The sequence below is a fragment of the Hemicordylus capensis genome, chromosome 2, assembly GCF_027244095.1.
Source record: "Hemicordylus capensis ecotype Gifberg chromosome 2, rHemCap1.1.pri, whole genome shotgun sequence".
Taxonomy (NCBI): Eukaryota; Metazoa; Chordata; class Lepidosauria; order Squamata; family Cordylidae; genus Hemicordylus; species Hemicordylus capensis.
In genome coordinates, this window is record NC_069658.1 from 348,777,523 (window position 1) to 348,804,510 (window position 26,988).

A 26,988-nucleotide genomic window follows, 5' to 3' on the forward strand; every position below is an offset into this window, starting at 1 on the left:
CAAAGGAGACTTTCAACCATGCAGGGTGAACCTATGTTTGTTTTCCCAGAATTCTGAACAAATTCAGTCAAGTTTGATTGCAGGAGGTTTTTCACAGGAGGCTTTTAAAGCCCTTTAAGACACATCTCCTCTGGAATGGAGGTGCTGCATTCACATGTTGGCCAGATTTACCCTGAAGTCCCTGCAAGTTATTGGGGAGCAGTTCACACACAAGAAAAATAAAATAAAAGCACCACACATGCTTCACAGTTCTCACTCAGACCTTCTGGGTTGCAAAACAACTTGAACATAAGTGCATTTATAAATGAATGAATGAATAAATAAAATTAATAAAATACTGTTCCAGAAGTTTTTGCAATTTTCTGCCATGAAACAAGCCACTTATAGGACTTTTTAGATAGGTTTTTTTAAGTCAGCAAATTTTCCAAGCTGTTTCAAAATAAATATTCAGAGACTTCTCGGTCCCTCCTCCCCCCCCCATATCCAAGCCCTATGGCAAGCAGATCCCTATATATGGGGGGGGGGGCGGGAAAGGTAACCACAAAAAGGAGTTCACACTCTACCTGGCAAATGCTGGTCTGGGTTAAGCAGGGCAGCAAGGGGTCTTCTGCTGCCGAGAACACTCTGGCTGCCTCCTCCTTCCTGGCTTGCTTGGGCCCTACTCGAGTTCAGGCTTCACTGCGGCCTACACGGAGGCCTCCCTGGAAGCTCCGCCCACCCGCTGATCAGCTGAGAGGCGGGAGAAAAGGAGCTCTTTGCAGCTTGCCTGCTGCTTCCATTGATTGCGGGCCAGGAGAACAAGCAGGAGAGACAGCGAAGAGGGCAAGTGGCTGAGGGGCCTTGGGGCTGGGCAGGGGGCAATGGGGAGTCACGTGAGGTGCCTCTGGGGTGCCCCTCCAGGCAGTGGGGCCCCCAGACAACTGTCTCCCCTTGCCCTATCATTGTTACGCGCCTGAGGATACTGATAGAAGAGAGGCAAACCAGTGTAGGTAGGTTTCAAAAAACTTTTTGTTGTGAGCTTAAGACTGTTCAACCTGACCTGCAAGCTAATGTTGTAAAGCAACAGACAGGTATGGATCAACTCACAGGATAATTCTTCCAGCAGTGTTGCCAGCCTCAGATGCTTCATTATGTAGTAGAGGGCCAAGGCAATGTGGAGTATGCCAGGCACTCCATCTTCCCCATCTTCTGTTGGGCCTCAGAGACCAAGGGAAAGCATGGATACATGGAAGACAATCTGTAAATGAGCACATTTTGTTACATTGCACAATATCATTACCAATCATGTGGTACAATTGTTAAGGCATCAGCCTTAGGTTTCAGTTCCCCAGCTTTGTGGAGCTTGAGCTAGCCTTAACTCTGGAGAGTCTTTCTTTGGTGTTTGTTTGTTTGACATATTTATATTTATGTCTAAAACCTATGTCTCTGGGTGGTTTACAACAAAACAGTACAAATTACATTGGAATCTGGGGGTTATTACCAGCATATGTACCACTGTTCTGAGGTTGTTTATCTCAAGAAACAGATGCAGCTGGCGTATCAGCCAATGCTGATAGAAAGCACCTCTGGCCATCGCTTCAGCCTGGGACACCAGGGAGAGACTTGGATTCAGAAGCACTCCCAGACTGCATACCTGTTCCTGCTGAGTAAATGTGATCCCATACATAACCAGCACATCAAAATCGTCTCCCAATTTCTGACTCCACACAATCAGTACCTCTGTTTTATCTGGATTCAGTCTCAGTTTGTTCTCCCTCATCCAGCCCATCACCACCTTCAGGCAGGCATTTAGGGAGGCCATGCCTTCTCCTGATGCTGTTGACATGGAGAAATAGATTTGGGTATCATCACCATACTGATAACACCTTGCACCAAATCTCTTGATGATTTATCCCAGCAGATTCATGTAGATGTTAAAAAGCATTGGAGACAATATGGGGCCCTGAGAGACACTATATAAAAGCTCACATTTTGTAGGGCAACAGTCTCCAAGTGACACCATCTGGAATCTGTAGGTAGATTCCAAGCCACAGCCTACCCGAAAGCCAGTTTGAAATTGATCCAAATAATCAATTTCCTCCAAGACTGTCTAGAGCTGGGAGGCCAGCACCCACTCAGTTACCTTGCTCAACTACACAAATTTGGAGAAAGGCCTATAGTTGATTAACTCTGAGGGATCCAATGCAGGCTTCTTCAGAAGAGATCTAATGATTGCCTTCTTAAAGTAAGGGTGCATCCTGCCCTCCTTCAGAGAAGCATTTATAATCTCTACCAGGTCTTCTACAACAACCCCTCTGCCAGATAGTATCAGCCATGTTGGTCAAGGGTCAAGAGAACAGGTGGTAGGCCACACCATTCCAAGCAGCTTGTCAACATCCTCAGGAGTCACAAACTGAAACTGATCCAGCCTAACCACATAAGAGGAGTTTCTGGGCACCTCTGCATCAGACATAGCAGTAATTGCAGGGTCTGAGTCTAAACTGGCATGAATATGAGATGTTTTATCCACAAAGAACTCATTAACAACGTCACAGCAGGTAACTGATGGTTCCAAATTCTGATTCAAGGGAAGAGGGGAATGTATTGGTTGCCTCCAGCTGGACTGGGCCACATAGGGACGGGCTTTCTCTGTTGCTGTCCTGAGACTCTGGAATTAGCTCCTTGCTGAGATAAGAGCCTCCAAATTTCTAACAACTTTTAAACTGTACCTACAGGCATATCTCTTCTCCCAAGCTATTTAATTTGACTGTGGTTTTAAACTGATTTAAGGTGTTTATCTTCTGTGTTTTAACTGTTTTATGTTGTTTAAACTGAACCAGAGACAAAGGTTTGGGGCAATATACAAATTTGATAAATAAATATGCCTAATACCTGTAGCTCCTACTACTAAGAATGGAAACAGTCTCACTGAGATACATGCATACTAATAATCATGTACCATTGAGTACATATACTTCATGATAAGTTGTCTAGTATATGGACCAGGATTAATAAATGTCACTGTATTAACTATAAACCATCAGTGGCATGTAACATAAGCAGAAACTGAAGACCCTTGCAAACTAGGCTCCAATGAATGATTCAACAAAGAATAACAGTTGTGAGTATGAGTTGAAGAGCGGAAATATTTCAGTTAACACTACCACAGAAAGGCAAACATTTCCGTTAATTGTGATTTGTGCATGCAGGTTTATGTAGCATGGCCTTCTTGACAGGGCAGATCCCTGTAACACACTTTACTCCTAGGAGACAGCACAGAAAAAAGACACTCCTGGGAGACAAACTACGCACCATGTCAGAGACACCATAGGACCTATTGTGCTTATTTTATCTATCTATCTGTCTGTCTATCTATCTATCTATCTGATTGATGGTGATAGGGATTGGGACTGTGGCAGGGGCAAAAGGCTTAGGTTCCTCTACCCCCACATTGCAATCCCAATCTGGATCAGGTCTGCCACAGCCCCTATTTAGGGGACACACACACACACACTTCAGAGCTAATAGTATGTTTGATGTAACATGTAGTTTGGCCTGCAATGCCTGGAAAGACATGCCACAATATATGTTGTTCTAGAGCATGTGGACAGTTTGGAGTTGTAATTTTACATATCACCTTCTTGAGCCTTTCACCATGATTTGTGCCTCTTTGTTCTTCCTCCTGCAAGTGCCAACTTTCTAAGCAGTTCCTTAGGAGCCAGACTTCTTGTCTCCATTTCTCGGTGTTGCTATTTCCATGAAGACTGAAACTTGGAAATTTCTACCCTTATAGAAATTTCTACCCTTATACATTATTTCCACCTGTAGTCAAAGCTGGGAGAAAACCTGCCTAGAGAGCAGGAGGCTGTTGGTTCGAATCCTCGCTGGTGTGTTTCCCAGAATAAGGGAAACTCCTATATCGGGCAGCAGTGATATAGGAATGGGCTGAAAGGTATCATCTCATAGTGTGTGGGAGATGGCAATAGTAAACCACTCCTATATTCTAGCAAGAAAACCACATGGCGCTGTGGTCACTAGGAGTCACCACCAACTCGAAGGCACAACCTTTCCTTTAGTGCTAACATATTCAAACCCAACATGCAGATTCTCATACGATGTATAAAGCTTTCTTTAAAAAAAAAAAACCAACCCCACACTGATTTTTATCTCTCTCTTTTTAAAATTATGCACATGCCACCTTTCATCCCTGCATTGTTTTCCTTATTATTTGTACGTTGCATGATTTGCACCTGAAAAGAGAATGCAGGAGCACCTGGGTCATGCAAATGGCCAGTGTGCATGTGTTGGCCCAAAAAATGGTTGCTGCATTCACGCAGAAGGCCAAAATGGGCCGAACCGGTCCAGGGAGACTTGAGGAGAGGCCAGTGGGGGAGGGGGAGCTGCCGGAGATCCCCTCCCTGTGGTCGCCACAGCAGCCCCCCCCCTGCTGACGCAACCCTCGGCAGTTGTAGGTCATTTACTTTTAAAACTTAATTTTATCCCCCCACCACTCCCCTCAAACCAAGTCCAAACTGGCTTGAATTCAAACCGAACTGGGTCCAGCTCCAGGAGGTACTAAAATTGAAGATGCCCAGTCCAGTTCAAATCCAGTTCAGATTTGAACCGAACTGGGTAAAGTGGTTTTATGCACATCCCTAATAAGGATCCACATTTGTGTTTGCTCTTTTTTTTGTTTTGTTTTTTTGTTTAAAGACAATGTTCTAAGTCTACCTACAAGAATGGAAAAACCAGCACTGTTATCAGATGAAATGCGTTCTTATTATAGAGACATTGCAGCACTGAAAGGTCATGCTGGAAAGTCATGCTGCTCCAGGATACTGCATAAAGGCAGCAGTGGCCAGCATATTGAAACATTTCAAAGAGTAGCTACGTGTACTTAGTCACACTTTGCACATTATCATACACACGTTTTTCCTAGAGAGACTGTAGGACAAGTGTATTGCTCATTAGCTGTGGCAATTGAAAGGCAGTATTCCTTTCAACTGCTTTCAGGTTCATCCAGTCCTCATGAATGCCTATAAAATAGTGACTGAGCACGGGCAAGTTGTGCTCTGTATACATTTCTATAAATGACTAAATACTGCTTACTCCTCTGCACTAATCCCCTGTCTAGGAACATAATTCTGCAAAACTACTGTAATAAATCACTTCCTTATAACACATTTTCATCAACACCTTGTGGTTAGGCTGTATTTAGTGATCAGTGGTTTCCAACCTGTGGGCCTCCAAATAAAAGGTAAAGTGTGCCATCAAGTTAATTTTCAACTCCTGATGCCCACAGAGCCCTGTGGTTTACTTTTGGTTGAATACAGAAGGGGTTTACCATTGCCTCTTCCTGCGCAGTGTGAGATGATGCCTTTCGGCACCTTCCTATATCGCTGCCGCCCGATTTAGTAGCAGTGGGGATTCAAACCAGCAACCTTCTGCTTGTTAATCAAGCATTTTCCCGCTGTGCCACTTAAAGTGACTGGGAACCTCCAGATGTTGCTGAAATAGAACTCCCATCATCCACAGTCACAATAAATTGTAGCTGGGGCTGATGAGAGTTGTAGTTCAGCAACATCTGGAGGCACCTAGGTTGGGAACCACTGGTTTAGATAATTTTAAAAGGGCATTAGACAAATTCACAGAAGATAAGACTATTGAGGAGGTGGTATGCCCCTGTACACCAGGTGCTAAGGAATAGCAGCAAGAGGGGACAGTTGCCCTCTTTTCCCCATTTGCAGGTTTCCCAAATGCACCTGGTTGGCCACTGTGTGAGGCAGAATGCTGGACTGGATGGGCTTTTGGCATGATTCAGTGGGGCTTTTCTTATGTTCTCCAATGATTCATTTTGGAGAAAATGTATCAAGTCCATAACTATTAGGACTACGCAAAAGAGCCACCCATATCTTTGTACATATTAAGTATGTAGTACATTGCTCTGAGCTCCTTGGAGGAAGAGCTGAATATAAAATGTAAAAATAATAATAATAAAATAATATCTTTGGTGGCTGCTTTGGCACTTTGGGGCTAACTCTCAGAAAAGCAAGGAGCTTTGTACCTTAAACATCGGTGATCATAAGACTTTTATTTATCCATCCCTCTTACTGCTTCTATTCTATTCTATTCTATTCTATTCTATTCTATTCTATTCTATTCTATTCACTATAGGCATGCTTCCCTCACATCAGTGCTTGGTAGGATTGCTAATTAGTAGGCTTTGATCTGTTAGAATTAAACCTCTCTTAACAGTTATATATGCAGTTACTTCCATTTCAAGCAAGCCTGCATTTCCAAAATGCAAACAAAACAAAAGCCTTTGAACATGGTATGAACAGTATCTATAAGCAACTGTATTTTTGTATAAACCCAATTTCTGTGAAAGTATCATAGCATCTATGATTGATTTCCCTTGACTTGGAAAAATTGTTGTATATTTTGTGTCTTAAGTGTTTTTGCCATTAGAATTTTTGTTTCTTTGCTTTAAGAAATCTTTTGCTTAAATGTGGTCTTTTTATAAAAATGATTTTGCATTCAGATCACTTAATTATTTGTAATAACAGAAGTCATTCGATCTGCAAAGTGATTATTTCATACCCTAGAGTGTTATGTTTCATTCCTTGCCTCCTGGGATCTGGTTGCCATTGTGAATGTGAATCAGCATAGTGTTAAATCAGCATGTCTTAAAAGTCAGGAAATTATTTAGGAAGATATGTTTCTCACATGTTGCTGAAACAAAAAGCACGAGCTTTTCAAAATTAAGCACATACAGAGTCCATTTATTTCAGCTAATTGTTAAAGGCTTACTTTAACATCTGTTGAAATTGATATGTAAAAGTGATTAACATTGGCTAGATCATGCACCAATACATTTTAATTTTTTTCCCTTGAAATTTAGATCAGGTTTTTTTAAAAAAATATGTGCAATGATTAAAGTTCTTCATTGAGTCTGTTGTATTAGTTGGTTCTGCTGTTACTTACACCTTGTAACTAGTTGGGATCGTTAGCAGAGACATGGGGCCAGGAGAAGGAGAAGGCAGTGAGGGGCCTATTGGACCAAACAGAGGATGTGTGTTTGTTTAGATCTGAATCAAAGTTTCAGTGGTTGAATTGCACCAACTCTTTTCCACCCTGAATTGGCCACCAAAGCTTTGCAGAGTCCTACCAACTATATACCACATTGCTGCTTTTTGCTATGGCATTCATTAGCTCCTTTCCACATCTTGGAGGGTAGTTTCTTATGCTCCTGCGGTTCCTAAAATCTTTGCCCCCACCTTCTGATGAAACTTTCAATGGCATTCCTGCTCAGGGTCAGCCTGTCCATTAGGTGAACTAGGCAGCTGCCTAGAGTGCCAAGTGGGGAGGGGCACAGGCAGCCTGCATCACATGCCACCTGAAGACCGCCCACCCACTTGCTCATTCAGACAATGGGTACTGCCCACCCTTCTGCCCACCCGCTTGGATGATGGGAGGTGCCCTGCCTGTACAGGCCAAGGGGATGGGGGTGCCAAAGCCAGGCTTTGACTGGGGCACCAGCAATTCTTGGGCCAACCAAGTTCCTGCTGAACCTGCTCTGGGACACTTCTAGAACAGTGAAGCCTTAGCTGATATGTCCTGGAAGCATGAAAATGCTTCATGTTGCATATGATGTAAATTCACTTTTTATGTTAGTTGCTGTGTTTTCTTCTTCCCCAAATGATGTTTCTTAATATGCAAAGAGTTAAAGAAAAACCCTCTTTGTGAAGCTTTATATGCCCAGGATGATCATCTGTTAATACGTAAACTATTGGAAGAAACATTAATAGGGTGCATCTTTAGTGTACCATGCTGCTTCCACCCTTGGATTAATGTTCAGACCTTGTTCCTGAAAAAACAAGTTGGCCTGCCTTGAGGAAAATTGAAGCTCTGGATAACTATGAAATTATTAAGAAGTGATTACAGCTCTCCTGATACTTGTAGGTTAGGACCTCATCTGCAACTGCAACCCCATTGCTCATCTTTCATATAAAACCAATGTTGCTGCAGTTACTTAATGGAAATCTGCAGCAGCAGATTTTGGATAATAATAATAATAATAATAATTTTATTATTTATTGAATTTTTATACCACCCCTCCCAATTTGGACCAGGGCAGTTTACAAACAAAACAAAAACAGTCAAAATCAGCCATCAACAACAAAAAAAAAATCCTAAAATGCCATAAAACAATCAGTTAAAAAACAATTTTAAAACCCTTTTAAAAACCAATCATTAAAAGCCCCTTACAACAATTTAAAAACCCTGGAAGGCCAGGGCCAGGCCAAACAGATACAGTGAGGGAAATAAGTATTTGATCCCCTGCTGATTTTGTCCGTTTGCCCTCTGACACAGAAATGACCAGGCTATAATTGGAATGGTAGGTTTATTGTAGCTGTGAGAGACAGAATAACAACAAACAAACCCTCAAAAGCCCAGTGCCCAAAAGTCAGCGATGGATTTGCAATGTAGTGAGGGAAATAAGTATTCGATCCCCTATCAACCAGCAAGATTTCAGGCTCCCAGGTCTTTTCACTATATGCAGGTAATGAGCTGAGATGAGGAACACCCTCTGTAAGGGAGTGCTCCTAATCCCAGCTTGTTACAGTACCTGTAGAAAAGACACCTGTCCATAGAAGCAAGCAATCACTCAGCTTCCAAACTCACCACCATGCCTAAGACCAAAGAGCTGTCGAAGGATGTCAGGGACAAGGTTGTAGACCTGCACAAGGCTGGACTGCGCTACAAGACTATCGCCAAGCAGCTTGGTGAGAAGGTGACTACAGTTGGCACGATAACTCGCAAATGGAAGAAACACAAAATAACTGTCAATCTCCCTCGGTCTGGGGCTCCATGCAAGATCTCACCTCGTGGAGTTGCAATGATCATGAGAACGGTGACAAAGCAGCCCAGAACTACACGGGGGGAACTTGTCAATGATCTCAGGGCAGCTGGAACCATAGTCACCAAGAAAACAATTGGTAACACACTACGCCGTGAAGGACTGAAATCTTGCAGTGCCCACAAGGTCCCCCTGCTCAAGGCAGCACATGTACAGGCCTGTCTGCAGTTTGCCAATGCACATCTGAATGATCCAGAGGAGAACTGGGCGAAAGTGTTGTGGTCAGATGAGACCAAAATCGAGCTCTTTGGCATCAACTCAACTCGCCGTGTGTGGAGGAGGAGGAATGCTGCCTATGAGCCCAAGAACACCATCCCCACCGTCAAACATGGAGGTGGACACATTATGCTTTGGGGGTGTTTTTCTGCTAAGGGGACAAGACACCTTCACCGCATCGAAGGGACGATGGACAGGACCATGTACCATCAGATCTTGGGTGAGCACCTCCTTCCCTCAGCCAGGGCATTGAGAATGGGTCGTGGATGGGTATTCCAGCATGACAATGACCCAAAACACACAGCCAAGGCAACAAAGGAGTGGCTGAAGAAGAAGCACATGAAGGTCCTGGAGTGGCCCAGCCAGTCTCCAGACCTTAATCCCATAGAAAATCTGTGGAGGGAGCTGAAGGTTCGGGTTGCCAAACATCAGCCTCGAAACCTTTCTGACTTGGAGAGGATCTGCAAAGAGGAATGGGACAACATCCCTCCTGGGTTGTATGCAAACCTGGTGGCCAACTACAAGAAAGGTCTGACCTCTGTGATTGCCAACAAGGGTTTTGTCACCAAGTACTAAGACATCTTTTGTGAAGGGATCGAATACTTATTTCCCTCACTACAATGCAAATCCATCGCTGACTTTTGGGCACTGGGCTTTTGAGGGTTTGTTTGTTGTTGTTCTGTCTCTCACAGCTACAATAAACCTACCATTCCAATTATAGCCTGGTCATTTCTGTGTCAGAGGGCAAACGGACAAAATCAGCAGGGGATCAAATACTTATTTCCCTCACTGTAAGTCCTGAAGGTCAATAAAGAGTTCAAATTACGGATTTCTGCAGGGAGCACATTCCACAGCCCAGGAGCAGCTACAGAGAGGGCCCACCTCTGAGTTGCCACCAGACGTACCGGTGGTAACTGGAGACGGACCTCCTCAGATGACCTTAACATGCTGTGGGGATCATACAGAAGAAAGTGCTCTCTGAGGTAACCTGGACCTAAGCCATTTAGGCTTATATTGTATTTTGCCCTGAAACATATTGGCAGCCAGTGCAACTGTTTCAAAACAGGAATAATATAGTCTCTCTAAGTTGCCCGAGAGACCAATCTGGTTTAGGTATTTTGAACTAACTGAAGTTTCCAAACTACCTACAAAGGCAGCCCCACGTAGAGTGCATTGCAGTAGTCGAGCCTGGAGGTTATTACCTGGTGCACCACTGTTTTGAGGTCGTCCTCTTCAAGGAATGGACGCAGCTGTTGAATCAGCCGAAGCCGATAGAAAGCACTCCTGGCCATGGCCTCCACCTGAGATACCAGAGTGAGGCCTGGGTCCAGAAGTACTCCCAAGCTGCGTACCTGCTCCTTCCAAGGGAGTGTAACCCCATCCAGCACAGAGAGATCTAACTCATCTCTCAGATTCTGAACCCCTACAATGAGCACCTCCGTCTTGCTTGGATTCAGCTTCAATTTTTTATCCCTCATCCAGCCCATTACTGCCTGTAGGTAGGCATTTAGGGAATGAACAGCATTTCCTGATGATGCAGATGAAAAAGAGAAGTAGATTTGGGTGTCATCAGCATACTGATAACACCCAGCACCAAAACTCCTGATGACCTCACCCAGCAGTTTCATGTAGATATTAAAAAGCATTGGTGACAGAATGGAGCCGGGGGGGGGGGGGCTTTATATAACAGCTCCCGTTTTGAGGAGCAACTTTCACCAAGCTCCACCATCTGGAATCTATCCGAGAGATAGGAACGGAACCTCCTATCTCCAACTCCCCCAGGAGACCCAGAAGGATACCATGGTCGGTGGTATCCAACGCCACCAAGAGATCCAAGAGAATCAACAGAGTCACATTCCCTCTGTCGATTCCCTGTAAAGATCATCCATCAGTCTGACCAAGTCTGTCTCAACCCCATAGCCCGTTCTAAAGCCAGTTTGAAATGGGTCTAGATAATCAGTTTCCTCCAAAACCACCTGGAGCTGGTCAGCCACCACCCTCTCAATCACCTTGCCCAACCAAGGGAGATTGGAGATTGGCCTATAAACTATCCATTGCTGAGGATCCAAGGAAGGCTTCTTAAGAAGAGATCTAACTATTGCCTCCTTCAAACATGGAGGCACCCTACCCTCCCTCAGTGATGCATTTATGATATTAACTAGGTCCCCTCCAACAATCTCTCTGCTAGATCGAAACAGCCAATTCGGGCAAGGGTCCAGAGAACTAGTGGTAGGCTACGCTGCCCCAAGCAGCTTGTCCACATCCTCAAGAGTCACAGATTGATACTCACCCAACCTAACACTGCAAGAGGGTTTGCTGGACACCTCCTTCATAGACCCTGCAGATATAGTGGAGTCCAAATCGGCCCGAATACAGGAGATTTTGTCAGCAAAGAACCCACCAAAAGAGTCACAGCAGACCACCTCCGGGTACTGATTTAAAGCAGAAGGAGCAGAAATTATAGCTCAGGATAGCTCTGTCAGACACGAACCCGCAGAGGCAATGCGTGCTGACCAAAATCCCTTTTTTGCTGCATGCACCGCCACCACATAAGCCTTCGAATGGGTCCTGTACAGCATCCTGTCAGATTTGAGTCCAGTTCTCCTCCACTTGCGTTCCAGTCGCCTACCCAGCTGTTTCAGCCCTCACAACTCCTCAGGGGGCCATTTTTGAAGCAGGTCTGGAGGGACACTTAGGAGCAATCGTGTCTACTGCTCTGGTGAGTTCCCTATTCCAGGTTCCCACTAGGGCATAGACAGAATCACCGGCCGCATCCACTTCAAAACCCTCCAAAGCCTTTTGGAAACCTACTGGATCCAGCAGCCTTTTTGGGCGGACCATCCTAATAGGTCCATCACCCCTGCAGGGGTGGATTGTGGCTGTGATACCAATCTTAACCAAGTAGTGGTTTGTCCATGACAATGGGGAAACCACCGGATCCCCCACCCAAGGAACACCCCCCTGATCCAAATAGAAGACCAAATCGAGTGTGTGGCCGGCAACATGAGTTGGTTCAGAAACTAATTGGGATAGGCCCATAGTTGTCATGGCCGCTATTAACTCCTGAGCCACACCAGACAAGCCAGCCCCAAAGTGGATATTGAAGTCCCCCAGCACGAAAAGCCTGGGAGACTCCTACACCAACTCCGCAACCAGCTCCGTCAGCTCAGTTAGGGAGTCAGTTGGGCAGCGGTGTGAATGGTACACCAACGGAATCCCCAATATATCTCTCGTTCCCAGCCTCAAAAATAAACACTCAATATAAGTCAACTGTCTCACATGGGCCCTGGTAAGGGAGATGGTATTCTTGTGGACCACAGCCACTCCACCCCCCACCTCCGCCCTAACCTGCTCCACAACAGAATAACCTGGAGGAAGAAGCTGAGCCCACACTGGACCACTTGCCTCCCCCAACCAAGTCTCAGTTATACCTGCCAGGTCAGCTCCCACGTCCATGATCAGATCATGGACAATTTCGGTCTTATTCTGAACTGACCTGACATTACACAGGAGCAAGGCCAGGCTCTGTGGGTAGTTAGTGTTTCTCTCTAAGGCCTGAAAGTTGACAGAGCAGTTGGAAGTGAAAATAGTTACTAAATTACTAAATTCCCTTCCCCTGTAATGTCCAGCTGCTCTGCCAGCACCAAGTCTTCTATCCCCCACCACTACAGCAATAGGCTGCCGGATGCACCCACCGCACCATCCCACTCAGGAGAGCCCAAACACATCTCATCAGATAGGCCTGGCACAACTCAGGATGATAAAAACAGCCCTCTAACCCAAAACTCCACCCACCCACGATATAGCCTCCCCCCCGCCCCACACCAAAGGCCCAGCCCCAAAGTCTGGTCCTCTTTGGCGGCTGCCTACAAGCAGACCACCGGCCATGCCTCAGGTGTGGCTTCAGTGATTCATAAGCCTCTGGCAACCTAGCAGCCCTTCCTGCCATGAAGTACTGCTGGGCTAACACAGCTGTTAGATATCAGGCTCTTCTGAAGGCAGCAGCTGGAACAACGCCACAATACCTGTGGTGAGATCAGTAAGGAGTCCCACAGTTGCTTGTGGTGGTTTCACTATTCCCAAACTGAACCTTAGTGCAGTTTCAGTTTTAAATCACTTACTGGAACCTACTGGAATAAGTGGAGAAATCTTTTAGCACCGTATGTGATCTGATGTTTTGTTTCCATGCAGAGGGAGAAAGGGTCTGGTTTGGTCAGGCTGGCACCATTGGAAGCTTGTTTCCAAAGTAAATTGGAAATTGGGACTGTAAATTGGGGAAAGCATTAAAGCCCTCTACTCCTCCACCATAGTTCTGACTGAGACCCTGCTTGCACATGCTGTGTGTGTGTGTGTGTGTGTGTTTCATACAATGGCCCAACAGATGCCTCGGGGAGACCATAGGAAAGAGCTGAGTGCATGCCCTCTCTCCTGCTGTTACTCCCCTGCAAATGGTATTTAGAGGCATCTTGAGCCCTGAGACTAGAGGTGCCCTATAGCCCTGAGACTAGTAGCCAAATATCTCTATCAACTTTCTGCATCCCATGCACAATTATATAGACCTCTATTAGGTCTAGGTCCAAGTATACAAGGAGCCGGGTCTCACGATCAGTGAGACCCGGTTTGGTGAGCTGAGCGGGAGAGCAGGCTAAGCCCGCTTTCCCCGCAGACAATCAGAGTGAGAGCCCTGGGCAGCCAGATCGGATGCCCACATGATGGAGGCGGCAGGGGCTGGGGGGAGCAGGGGCCAATTGGCCCCCAGAAGCTCCAGCACACCCTGCACAGGGCATGCTGGCGAGACCCCTGGAGCCGGGAGGCGGCTTTTCATCTCCCCTCCGGGGGTCTCCTCATGAGTAGCTGTGGCACGGAGCCGTGCCATGGCTACTCACAAAAAAACCACCCAGGTTTGCGGAGCACTCACTCTGCAAACCCGGTTTTAGGGGAGGGGTACTTGAGCAGGTTACCTGCTCTAGAACCACCAAGCTCACAGCCGAGCCCGGTGGTTCACACGATTGCAAAAAATCGGGCTAGCGGAGGCAATCGTGTGAATAGCCTCTATGTCAACTGGAATGCCTTTATCCACACACCTGTTGACACTGCCATTACAAACGAAAAGGAGGACTGTTTGGGACCATCTCTGAGGTACAGCCTTTATCTTGATTCTTTCCAATCTTTCCTCATCTGATACCGCTCACAATGAAATTGATTCAATGACATTACAGATATTAAGTTGTCTTAGTGACTTCACTCTAATTTAGAAAGCTGATTTTGGCTTGGCTTGTAGAACCTGCCTCCATTACACCAAAATAATCCTGCGAAGGCCAATTTGACCAAAGTTTGAAAATTGCTATTACTTGGTTTTGTATGCCATCCTCATCTGGAACCAAGAGGAACCAAATAAGAGCCAAATAGGACCTGAAAACCTGCAAGGGGGTCAAATAAGTTGCTGATTAACTACTAAATTCTTCTTCTTGATTTACTTAAAGTTAATTACAGATTTTATATTTCATATCTCATTCAATGTAATAAACCATGCTCCACAAAGTAATACATTACGTATAAATTATAAGAAGGCAAAAGCATTTTTAAAAAAGTAAAATAATCTTATCACAATCAATTACATTTGGAACAAAAGAAGTTGAAAGTCTCTATTTTCTTCTTAAGTTCTTATTGCAGATGCTAGACAGGTTACTTTGTCATGCAAAGCCAAGGAAGAATTTTACCAAATATGAAATGTGACAGGAACTTTGCAAAGACTTCAAACTTCCTTAGGTGAGAAATTATTTTCCTTGCTTCTTCAGGCTAGATGGCTGATCATGGATGGATCCCAGACAAAGCAGGTTCACTCTTGCCACACCAATGAAAATTTTTGATCATTGCCAGATTACCATGTATATTTGAAAATACTCTTCAGCATTAAGTGGTAGATTTTGGACAAAAAGAGTTTGGTAATAGTTGATTTGTAATTTCAGCAATTCAGCTAAATCCATACAAGATCAAAAGTTACTCTCCACAAACATAAAGGTCTCTGGTAGGATGAAATTTCTTCTGTACATATTCTGGTAAGTGGCATCAGTTTAAATCAATCCAGGCTGTGAAGTTGATTTGGCTCAGCAAGTAGCAGTGATGGTCAAGTGCGGGAGATTGCTTTGGAGAAACAAAAGAAATAAACTGCCAGTAAAAACTATAGTAAAGGTTGCATAGAGACAACTAAATTTCAGACTTGAAGGCAGTATTGTTTAGCTGCTGTTGACTTTGTTTAGTTGTGGTCCCCAAAGGAGTAACTCTGGGTCAAATGGGGTGGGATATGCCATGTTTTGGTCCACAGACCGGGTGATGCTCCAGGTGATTTTCAGTAGCAAGTATTTTATTCTGGCTTCAGCAAACAGTTACTGTGCCACCTCTGAACCCTTTCTCCCATTCCCTCTGGGCAGCCAGGGTCTTCCTTCACAGTTGCACCACCTTACCTCACTTCAGGGCCAGGGTCTACAGAACATCACATTGCATCACGGTGTACATCACATTGCAGGTGTAGCCCCACCTAACTCTGCCCCTGAACCTCCTAGCAAACTCCCTCTGCAAGCATCTATGGGCCTTGGCTTTCCCTATCTATGAGACCTATAAATGATAGGCATGTGCACGGACCGGTTCGGAGGCCATTCTAAAGGCCTCCAGACCGGTCCGGACACGCGTGGTTTTGGTTCAGGTGGGAGGTTCTAACAAAGTACGGGGGGCTTTACTTACCCCCCAAAGAACGTCACCGTATTCTTTTGAGTAAGCGGGTGGCATACCTCCTTGCCGCCTGCTTCATTCCCCCTCTGGCGCGGCTGTTCTCCTTTAAATTCTCAATCGGGCGGCAGGGTATCTTCCAGTCCCTGCCGCCCGGCTCTTCATCAATGTCCCCGCTCTGCTGCCCCCTGTGCAGTCCCAAGACCCCTGCCGCCCCTTCCCTTCCCATTTCAAGGGGTCAGCAGGAGAACTCCCCTGCCGACCCCGTCCCCTTCCCCGGCTGCGCTGCAAATGGCTTCTAGCAGCCGGGGAAGGGGACGGGGTTGGCAGGGGAGTTCTCCTGCCGACCCCTTGAAATGGGAAGGGAAGGGGCGGCAGGGGTCTTGGGACTGCACAGGGGGCAGCCGAGCGGGGACATTGATGAAGAGCCGGGCGGCAGGGACTGGAAGATACCCTGCCGCCCGATTGAGAATTTAAAGGAGAACAGCCGCGCCAGAGGGGGAATGAAGCGGGCGGCAAGGAGGTATGCCGCCCGCTTACTCAAAAGATTATGGTGACGTTCTTTGGGGGGTAAGTAAAGGCCCCCCGTATTTTGTTAGAACCTCCCACCCCAGTGCCGGACCGCAGCTCCGCGGTTCCGTGCACACCTCTAATAAATGATATTGAGCTGATCTCACTTGGCAGGTACCCTCTTGCTCCAGATACTCCATGGGCTCTTTTCCCCACTCATAGTGCCGTGTCACCTGAATCCCAGCAGACTGGTCTTGGCCAGGCATCACCCTGCAAAGGTGAGATATCACCCACCACCCACTCTTCAGGCACATCGCTCACTAATAATAATAATAATAATAATAATAATAATAATAATAATGGCAATAAAATTCAGCCATCCCAGGTCCTTGGGAAGGACTCGATGTCTGGATAAAACAAACCAGTCAATCACACCTGTCTGACTGTGTAAACAAGAAATAATAATAATCGCAATTCCAAAACAACTTGAAGAGCACCTCAACACCATAGGGGCCACAGAAATCACCATCAACCAATTACAAAGAGCAACTTTACTGGGAACAGCCTATACTCTGCGACGATATCTATAACAATAACAGCAACAACACTGGTAATAAAACTCAGCCATCACAGGTCCTTGGGAAGGACTTGATGTCTGGATAAAACAAACCAGTCAATAACACCTGTCTGACTGTGTAAACAAGAAATAATAATTCAATTTCTATACTGCCCTTCCAAAAATGGCTCAGGGCGGTTTACACAGAGAAATAGTAAATAAATAAGATGGATCCCTGTCCCCAGAGGGCTCACATTCTAAAAAGAAACATAAGATAGACACCAGCAACAGTCACTGGAAGTACTGTGCTGGGGGTGGATAGGGCCAATTACTCTCCCCCTGCTAAATAAAGAGAATCACCACAGTAAATGGTGCCTCTTTGCCCAGTTAGCAGGGGTATTACATACACATTCATTTTGTGTGTGCCACCACTCTTTCCCATCAAATTGCTTTTGCAAGTGTTGTAGAACTTCGTTCTCTAGAAAAGACCTAGCATGGACAGCCCTATGCTGCTGCAATAGACTTATTGGATAGTGCCCATGATGAGTAAACTGTTCCTGACTCCATGACCAAAATAGTGTAACTTATTTTTCATCTGCAAAAAGATAAATGCTTCTTCACAGTTGTTCATATAGCTCTTTAAAAAGAATAAAAGGACACAAGACTACTGTGTATCCATCTCACTGGAATGGCCCGCACTTTAATAAATTTTTTTTGTCATCTGTCAGTGAACAGTAAACTGTGACAAGCTGATTAGTGTATAACCACAACTGGTTAATGCAACCCACCTCCCATGGAAACTAACAACCACCACATGGAACCAGTGGGTTTCACCCACTGACAACAATCCAACACAGAGCTAGTAGATTTGCAGCCTGATTTTTGTATTTGCTTTACTCATATGTAAGTCCCTGTGAGTTCAGTAGAGCTTTCTCCAAAGTAAGAATGTATAGAATTGCAGCTCTTACTGGTTTTACATTTATTTCAGTTCTATGTTCGGATTGTGCATGCCAGCCATGCTAAAGTCTAAATTGGGTTATGGCCATGTTGTGGTAGAAGTATGTTCTATTGGTTTCAAGGAAATAAGATAATTGCCTGTTTTTGAATTGTATGAACTCCTTAGTTTCCAGTAAGAGAAGCAGTGCTGGCAGCTACTTCTTGGGGCTGTGGGAGAGGCGGGGGATGGAAGGGAGCCAGGGTAACCATGGCTAATAGTAGGCAGGTCCAACCCTAAGTTAGAAAGAACCAGACCATGGTTTTCTCCATCTGTCATCTGTAAAGTTTACTTGTCTCAACCAAAATCTACATCATCCACACCAGCACGTGGCAGCTGGCTATTTGGTGCTAGTTTAGTGCTAAATTAGCCCCTTGGTTTGCTGTGAAGAAAGAAATCCTGCCCTTAGACTGGTTAATTGTAGGGGAAGTAGCAATGCCCTCTCAAGCCCATGCTGCCTCTTCTCTTCAGTAGGTCCACCCGGTCTCCTATCAGCATTGCCTCCATTTCTCCCCCTCCTTGCAATTTCAGCCCTCTCCTCCTCACCCCATGTAGGACTAGGCTAAGAAGATCAACCAAAGTGTGTGTTGGGGGGTACGGATTGGAGTCTTGAGTGCCTATTTGCAGGTAGCACCTGCATACACACATTTCACACCACTTGAAATTATCACAAAGTATTTGGCCACACACAGAACTTTTCTTCCTTTCTTCTCACAAATATGCACACACAGTAAATTCTTTTTTTTTTTTTTTAAGCTTTATTTCACCCTTTCTCACCCTATAAACATTTCTGGAATATGTCCTTGGGATGCAATCCTATGCACACAGCAGTTACTTGGGAGAGAGCCCCAATGAGTCCGTAAGGCTTTACTTGGAATAAACTGTATAGGATTGGGCTGCAGTTCTGTGCAACATTTACTTAGAGAATCCTTTATCAGATTTGAAAATTAAAACATATAAATCATTAACCTGTCCTAAGAACTTAGGTTGAGGACCTCTTCTTTCAATACTACTACCACTCACAAAAAAATAAGAAACACAAAAATAACCAACCAACAGCAAACAAAATCAGGCATAAGGACTAGAGCATGCCTGCACAAGGGGCTGGATCCTGCAGGGACTATTTTACCGGCCCCCAGGTAAGAATATCTTGCAGCAACACAGGAGCTGGAAACTGCTTTATAGTGCCATCCTATGCATGTCTACACAGAAATATGTCCCACAGTGTACCCAGAGAGGCTTACTTCCCAGTAAGCATACCTAGGATTGCAGCCAGAAAGCAGTTTAGGGAGAGGAGATGGCATTTGTTTGGGATTGGCATGCACTCCAGGGAGCCCACTGACTGAGTAGGGCCAAGACTTATTTTCTGCTCACTATCCTTGGTTAAAACTATGGATCCCTTGACAGGGGGAATAGATCCAAAAGTAACTAATAATATTTTTAATATAATATAAATATTACATTAAAATTGACCTCGGCCCCTGCACGACAAGTTGTGGTGGGTTCCGGCCTACCAGGGCATTGGAGTTGTGCAGCCCTGGACTATAAAGTGGTGGAGCTACTTGATTATTTTGGACTGGCCTGGTTTCCAAATTGTTGCCCATGAAGAGAAGGTAATAATCTCAGAATTCTAAATTATTAATATTATTTTTTTAAACTGCATTAAAGACAAACACATTTCAAACAGGATAAGTCTGAAATTGTTCATTTAGTAATTTCAGTTAAAATGCCTTTTTAAATTTGGAAGCTATATCCCCCTGCCCTCTCCTTCACCCTCAAGAGAGGTGTTTGCTTCTTAGTAAAAGAACTACCCAGAGGAAGTGCCAGTCCACCATTATCTCCCACTTGCCCCCTCATTCTCGAGACCTCTGATCGTTGCCAAGATCTGCTAGAGGTATTTTTAAAAAGAAAAAATCTCCAAGCAAATGCTGGAGAAATCCAGTGCCTCCTGAGGGCTTTGTTGGGGTGCTGAGTGAGGAGAAAAGGGCTGGCTTCGCTCTGGAGAAGGGGAAGGTGGAGAAAGATAGTCAGAAGTCCTACCTTTGGGATTCCATTTGTTTGCAGCCTGAGTGCTCCCATTTTGTACACAGATCTCCAGAGAGTCTCCTCAACTTGCCTAGAAAAATCACCCTGCCTGGAAAATCAGATGACTGGGCTGGCCTTGTTTTTTGGCTATTGGTCAGAATAGGTGCCTGTAAGCTATTCTGACTTCTGATTGGTTGGGGTCAGGGCAAGCCTCTGCCCACCCTTTTGGGGGTGAGAAAGGCAGATCCTGATTTTTGGTGGGGCACTAAATATGTAATTTGGGTAGTGACTAATCACTTCATTTGGGGGCAAAAGGATTTCCCTCCCCTAAGAGGAAGGAAATGGCTTTAGAATGGAATTTAGAAGAAAGACCAACAGCTAAGGCCATCTACTGGCAAGCAGTGAAAATGCAAAAGCAACATTCAAGCAAGAGAGACACACAGAGAGAAAGAGAGAGAGGAAGAGATGGTATGTGTGGTGAAAGAACTTGGGGCTGGCAAGGAGGGTGGCAATGCTTCCTCTGCCCCAAATGAGGAGCCTTCATTAAGGAGAAGATATCAAGATAGAAGATATTATTATGAAGCTCACCTGGAATTCAAGGATTTGTTTCTGCTTGTTCTCTTAGGGCTCTGAGTGAAAGTTCATATCCAAGAAACATAGCAGCACTCATTGGGAATCCTCGCACTGCATTCACTGTGAGGCCCTTGAAAAAGACCTGCTCAGAACAGGAAAGGAAAGTTAAGGTTAGCAAAGGCACCTATCAGTTGGTACAGAAAACACTAGTGTAAGTAAGATGGACTTGAAAACAATGGCTGTTGCTAGAACAGCCTGTTTGGGGGCTACAAACAGTAGGGATGTGCAAACAGGTTCAGAAATGAACCTGTTCGACTACGATGGCTCGATATCAGACTGAACCCCACCCCCCGGTTCAGTTAGATATCGAGCTGACCCCCTCTCTGGCCTGTTTGGTGGGGGTTTCTAAGTGTTTTTAAAAAAACTTTTTACTTTTGTAAAAAGCAGAAATAGAACTCGCTGCTGATGCCACTCTCAGGGCTTCTCTGAGGCCGCAGGGTGTATGTGTGTGTGTGTCTCCAGAAGTTCCCCATTCCCCCGCTGGCCTCCATTATATTCCAAATCACTTGGTTCTGGTGGTCCATGCAGAGACCCATTGGACATGCACGGTGGCCTCCAAAATGGCTCCTGCTGTAGGGGTGAGGCCCAGAACAGGCCAAAGACTGCCAAACTGGGCAATTTGGAATATAATAGAGGCCAGCAGGTGGAGGAAGTTCTGGAGGACAACCGCCCCCACCATGTAGCCTTGGAGAAGCCGAGCAGTGAGTTCTATTTCTATATGTATATGTATATGTATATATACCTATATCTATAGATATCTTCGCAAACCCCATGAACCAAACCAGGGGAGGGGGTTTCAAGGAGCAGGAAACTGAACATGTCCAGTTCGAGTCCGGCCTGGACTCAGACTGAACTGGGAAACCTGGTTTTGTGCACACCCCCAACAAACAGTACCCCACTATGTGATTTGGAACTGCAGGCTATCAATCTCAATCTCATATTTGGCAAAGCTCTCAAGTTGGTTGCTTACATGAGCAAACATGGGGTAATTCTTACCCAAGGTAACAAGTGACCGTAAGGTATGACCCTATGGCCCCTCTCTAATCAGAGAAGGAAGCTGGCTAAGCAGACACAAGTTAAGGAAATATACTATTTCTCAAGAGAATAGTAAAACTCCCTTTTCTTGGCATAAAGAATTAGTTTTGCTAATCATTTTTACAGGAATTCAAATAAGGCTGAGCCCTCCCACACTATCGCTGCACTAATGTTCTGTCATGGACCAGCAGGAATGGTCGTTAGTTCTCAAAAAAAAAAAAAAAAAAAAAAAGGTCGCTAGTTCTCCAAAAAAAAAAAAAGCCTTGAGCTCGCCCATTCACTCCAGCCCATACATGTTGTTCAAAAACTTTCAATTTATTGTTCATTGAAATCACACCTACATCAAATCAAGCAATATGAATTCTTTTGTCAACCACAGATGTCAGCCCCAGAATCAAGGAAGTGTGATCCATGGATGGCCCAAAGGCATGATTTCCCTATTTCCAGCTCAAACACTAACAAATAGTGTGTGCGCGCTTTAGCTATAGCCATAACATCAGCTACAGCTTTTGCTCCAGCCTTGATTCCAGCTTGGATCCTAGCCTCCAGTTTGGACCTGTCTCCAGACCCAAATCACACACCACGTTTGGCTACCCTAAAGAATCGGACCTTAGGCATCCAACCACCTCTGGATTTTTCTTGGAACCAGACATTATCCTGGTTTCCCAGCTTGTGAGTGGCACGTTTGCCTCTCCTTTGCCCTGCCTTCCTGCCTTGTCCCTGTGAGGAGACCCGCCAACACATGCTACCCTGCAAGTGTGACCGACATACCATCAGATATTGAATTAGGTATTACTAATTGACTATCTTTCTAACTCTCCTCAACGTCTTCTCTCTTTTCTTTAAGTCTAAAGCTTCTCTTCAGGCCCTTATTCTAGTTAACCCTGAGCAGATTCTGTAATAATTTGAACCTTAAGCTAAAATGCCTCTTTGTGAGATTCCAAATTAGCATTATTAGTTAATATTTTATTGCATTCTTGCCTGCTTAATCAATTTTTATATTCCTGTACCCCTAAATCCCTAAATAAATCTGATTGTACCATATCTTTCTCATTATTTCCAGACCAACACTTTGCGGAAATTGATACTCTAACACAGGCATCCTCAACGTTGGGCCCCCAAATGTTATTGGACTTCAACTCCCATAATCCCCAACCAAAGGCCACTGGGGCTTGGGATTATGGGAGTTGAAGTCCACTAACATCTGGGGGCCCAGCGTTGAGGATCCCTGTTCTAACAGACTATTCACTATAGTCTCGCTAATTCCCCACACAAGCCCAAATGTAATCTCAGGGCATTCTGCCACTGCTCCAAAACAGTTCTGCTAACATAGTTGACATCCAAACTAAAGAAGCACTGGTAATATGTGAACATAGGAAGCTGCCTTATACCAAGTCAGACTATTGGTCCATCTTACTCAGTATTGTCTTCACAGACTGGCTGCGGCTTCTACAAGGTTGCAGGCAGGAGTCTCTCTCAACCCTATCTTGGAGATGTCATGGAGGGAACTTGGGAACTTTCTGTATGCAAGCAGGCAGGGGAATAGCTTACAGTGCTCACACAAGTAGCAGGGGCGTAACGAGGCTGGAGTGGGCCCAGAGAAAATTTTTTAAAATGGGCCCCTTGCTGATACACACACACTCACTTCACATTTGACTTGCCTTTGGGGGCCCCCTCGAGGCGTGGGGGCCCCCAGGCAGCCGCCTCCCCATGCCTAATGATAGTTACGCCCCTGACAAGTAGTCTCCCATTCAAATTATTCTTATAATTGATATTGTTAATATAAATATACTGCTTTTCCACAAAAAGGTTCTCAAAGTAGTTTACATAGAAAAAAAGGGACTGATGATTGAGTACTGAATGGGTACAATCATGTTCCTTTTAGACAAAATAACCTTTGATACATTGTACTGGGATTTCTCTAAGGGGATAATGCCAATTTTTTCTTGAGAGCAGACATTAAATCTTTTTCCACATCTGTGAGTTGCTACAAGCAATGAAAGTTGGCATTGAAAATAATATTATAAGATTTATGTGATGAGATGCAATGTTGGATGATGAATAAGTGCTGAAACATCAGTTATCTGGAGGCAAATGCTGTTTTATATTCACGTATGCTTTCGCATGTCACAAGTGCAGGCTAAATGAAATCTAGCATAGGAACTCGCCAGTTTATTTAATGAGGTATGCAAATGGTGTCCAATCTGTTATCAGATAAACTGTGCATGCATGAACTGACTGCATGGACTGAACTTCCTCCCCACACTGGAATGGCAGGGACAGCCTGCAGCATAGTGCTCACCCCATCTGCACCCTGCAACTAATCTTTGACCTACTATTTCAAGTGGCATTGTCTACTGGAATGTGGTAAAAAGATGCAGGGTTCAAAGGGGCCAAGCTAGATGTGATATCCCAATTCTGCTTACTTTTAAATTTACTATGGAGCTATGCTGACGATCAGTGGAAAGCGGGCTAAGGGTGCTTAGCCCGCTTTCCACTGATCATGAGACTCACCGGGCTTGCAGCTGAGTCTGGTTGAGTCAAAGCAGGTCACCCGCTTTTGTAGCCTTCCCCTAAGCCCGGGTTAGCGGAGTGAGTGCTCCGCTAACCTGGGCTTCCCGATTGTGAGTAGCCACAGTGCAGCTCCACGCCATGGCTACTCACGAGTAGACCCCCAGAGGGGAAGCAAAAAGCTGCCTCCCGGCTCCAGGGGTCTCTCCAGTATGTCCTGTGTGCTCACACAGGGTATACTGGAGCTTCCAGGGGCCGCGTGGCCCCTGAACTCCCCAGCCCCCACCAGCTCCATCACGGAGCCGGCAGTTGTGTGGGCGGCCGATCCAGCTGCCCAGGGCTCCTGCCCTGCTCGTGTGCGGGGAGAGCGGGCTTAGTCTGCTCTCCCCACTCACTCTTACAAACCGGGTCTCACTGAGTCGATTTTTTTTTTTTGTCCAAGGGTTCTAGGAGTTATGCAGGATGACAATGGAAAAATGATATCATTGACGGGTCAAATTTAAATAGTGCCGTAACATGCATAGCAATATCAGACCACAGAAAAGTAGCAATGAGGCTACTATTGATGGCTTGGAAGTTCCATTTAAGAAAACTAGCCAGTATTCAGTTTGTTGCCAGAACTGTGTTCCAAATATAAGCGGATATTGTTTTGATAATCCTTACTTTTAGACCCTCACTGTGATAACTTTGGGAGATACAGTCAATAACTCCTCTGTATCTGTTAAAAGACACACCATCTGCTTGAAGGCGACTCTTCACAACATCCATAGGAGTGGCACTTCCCCAAGATATTGCTCCTAGGAAAAGAGGGGGGAAAGGACAGGAAAGCATCAAACAATATTTATTTATTTATTTATTACATTTATATCCCGCTTTTCCTCCAAGGAATCCAGAGATGTATACATGGTTATGTTTGTCCTCACGACAACCCTGTGAGGTACGTTAGGCTGAGAAATATGCAGCTGGACCAGAGTTACCCAGTGAGTATCATGGCTGAATGGGGATTTGAACTCGGGTCTCCGTGGTCATAGTCCAGCACTCTAACCACTGGACCACAGTGGTTTACCTAACTCATTCATTGAAAGAGAATGACAAAAGTCTTTAAAAATCAATCTATATAATCAAAATTTAATTATAATTGAAGGCAATGTGAATTTTACTATCTGGTTCAATTGACTTAGATTTATTTATTATGTTTATATCCCCCCTTTCTTCCATCATAGAACTCAAGGCATTCTATAGGGAATTCGCAGATGTTCACTCATCCAGATGCTGAGTAGACCTAGAGAACTGTTGCAAAGTAATTGTATTATGTGCCCTCAGACCATGTTTTGGGGACTACTCCTAGTTTGCCATTTCTTAAATTGCTTCTCTAGGTAACAGCACATTTCCTGTACCTCTCAATGAGGGCTGTCGAACAGGCCCTATTAAAGGGGTTCCCCAGTAAAGCCCAAGTGTGCTTTACACAAGTTTTCAGGGCTAAAAATCATAAGTGGCCATCATAAGTCAAGTACATCCACTTTTAAAATCATCCCAGACTGTCACATTGAGAATCACCTCATGTACTTGAGGCAAGTTTTTACAAGGTCAATATTCCTCGCAATGGGGAAAACAAAGCAGGCAAACTACAGGAAGCAGACTTTGACCTTGGACTCACTTTAAAGACGCCTCCCCTATCCCTCCCCTCCCCTTCCAATAAAACTTTGGCTGGGATATACTCCAGGAAGTGAAATACGAGTATTGGGAGATAAGCATGATGAAAAGAAGTTTGGGGGACTGATGCTTATCATTATGAGGTGGTTTAGTGGGAAACTATTTATTTATTTATTTAATCATATTTTTATACCGCCTGATATTTACATCTCTAGGCAGTGTACTAGGTGGTAAATTATGAGTGTGGCTTCTGGGTATTACCTGGTGGGGGCAGTTAATTTAGATGGTGCACTCCTCTGCTAAATGATGATTTGTATACAGGATTGATGTGTAGGCTATTAGACTGATTAGCAGAGTTCTCTCATAAGGGCTGTGCTAGATCTTAGGAGATAATGATGTCATTCACACAATTAAAAATGGTGTTCAACCTGGGTGTTGGAGCTGTGTGTGCTCCCAATTTTCAGTTGTGTAGAAGCAAGGTTAGAGGAAAACCTGGGTAGAAGTGGTTATGTGGAAGCAAAATAGGAGGAAAAGCTATTCAGGTTTTCCTCCCACCGTGCTACCACACAATCGGAAATTGGGAGCACACACAACTCCAAAACCTGGGTTGAACACAGTTTATTATTGTGTGAATTACCTCAATAATTGTAAGTCCTCGGGGAAGAGACAAAAGCATTAAGAGCATTGGCTGCACAAGCGTTGCCAACCCATGCTGCTTTTACATTTTAGCACATAACCAAGTGCCATGGTTAGGGTGTCAGACTAGGAGGCTATTCACATGTGCAGCAGAAACTGGGCTAAGGGAGCCAAGCCTGGTTTCTGTGGCGAGAGTGAACCACTGGGAGCCGTGCAGCAACCGGCGGTGCAGCGGTGAGCCCTCTTAGGTAGCCCGTCACTTAACCCAGGGTTAACTGATCGTGTGTCTGCCGTGGCTGCCTGACCACCTGGCGACGGGTGAGTGATCATCTGCGGGGATCTGCGGGATCAAACCCGCTCTCCCTGCAAACCTCCTCTCTGCACTTCACACTGCTTGAGGGAAGCGCCTCTAGGAGTGGGGAGGCCCAGGTTCAAACTTCTCATCTCATTGGGTGACCTTCCAAGAGCTCCTTGGAGAAAGGGCAGAATTTTAAAAAGTCATGCGTCATTACAAGACATGCAATACATGCAGAAAGATGAAGCACGGGCGTTTCATTCACCTACTCCTCTGATCCCTAATGTTTCATTCCCTTC

General features: G+C 45.0%; 2 protein-coding genes and 1 long non-coding RNA gene across 7 annotated transcripts in view; 1 reads left to right on the forward strand and 2 right to left on the reverse strand.

Moving 5' to 3' along the window:
- Positions 1 to 12,749, reverse strand: part of LOC128347301 (uncharacterized) — a 35,965-nt gene extending 23,216 nt beyond the window's left edge. The window contains exons 1-2 of one of the 2 annotated variants that reach the window (XM_053301745.1): positions 12,612 to 12,749; positions 1,087 to 1,237 (exon numbers count right to left, since the gene is read on the reverse strand). The gene's annotated coding sequence lies outside the window, so the exon portion shown is untranslated. Of the gene's footprint in view, positions 1 to 563; positions 658 to 1,086; positions 1,238 to 12,611 lie in introns of those variants that run through there. The other variant, XM_053301746.1, reaches the window with a different exon arrangement.
- A 1,825-nt stretch (positions 12,750 to 14,574) lies between these two features.
- The window catches only part of SLC25A48 (solute carrier family 25 member 48), a 44,333-nt gene continuing 31,919 nt past the window's right edge, over positions 14,575 to 26,988 (reverse strand). For all 4 annotated transcript variants that reach the window (XM_053301749.1, XM_053301747.1, XM_053301748.1 and 1 more), the window contains 3 exons: positions 24,769 to 24,902; positions 20,515 to 20,641; positions 14,575 to 15,259 (listed from right to left, as the gene is read on the reverse strand). In XM_053301749.1, coding sequence (XP_053157724.1) covers positions 20,522 to 20,641; positions 24,769 to 24,902 — 254 coding nt within the window. In that variant the 3' untranslated portion in view covers positions 14,575 to 15,259; positions 20,515 to 20,521. The remainder of the gene's footprint in view (positions 15,260 to 20,514; positions 20,642 to 24,768; positions 24,903 to 26,988) is intronic.
- Positions 20,413 to 22,636, forward strand: LOC128347303 (uncharacterized). The gene is made up of 2 exons (XR_008317494.1): positions 20,413 to 20,669; positions 21,974 to 22,636. It is a non-coding gene; the product is annotated as an uncharacterized LOC128347303 (long non-coding RNA).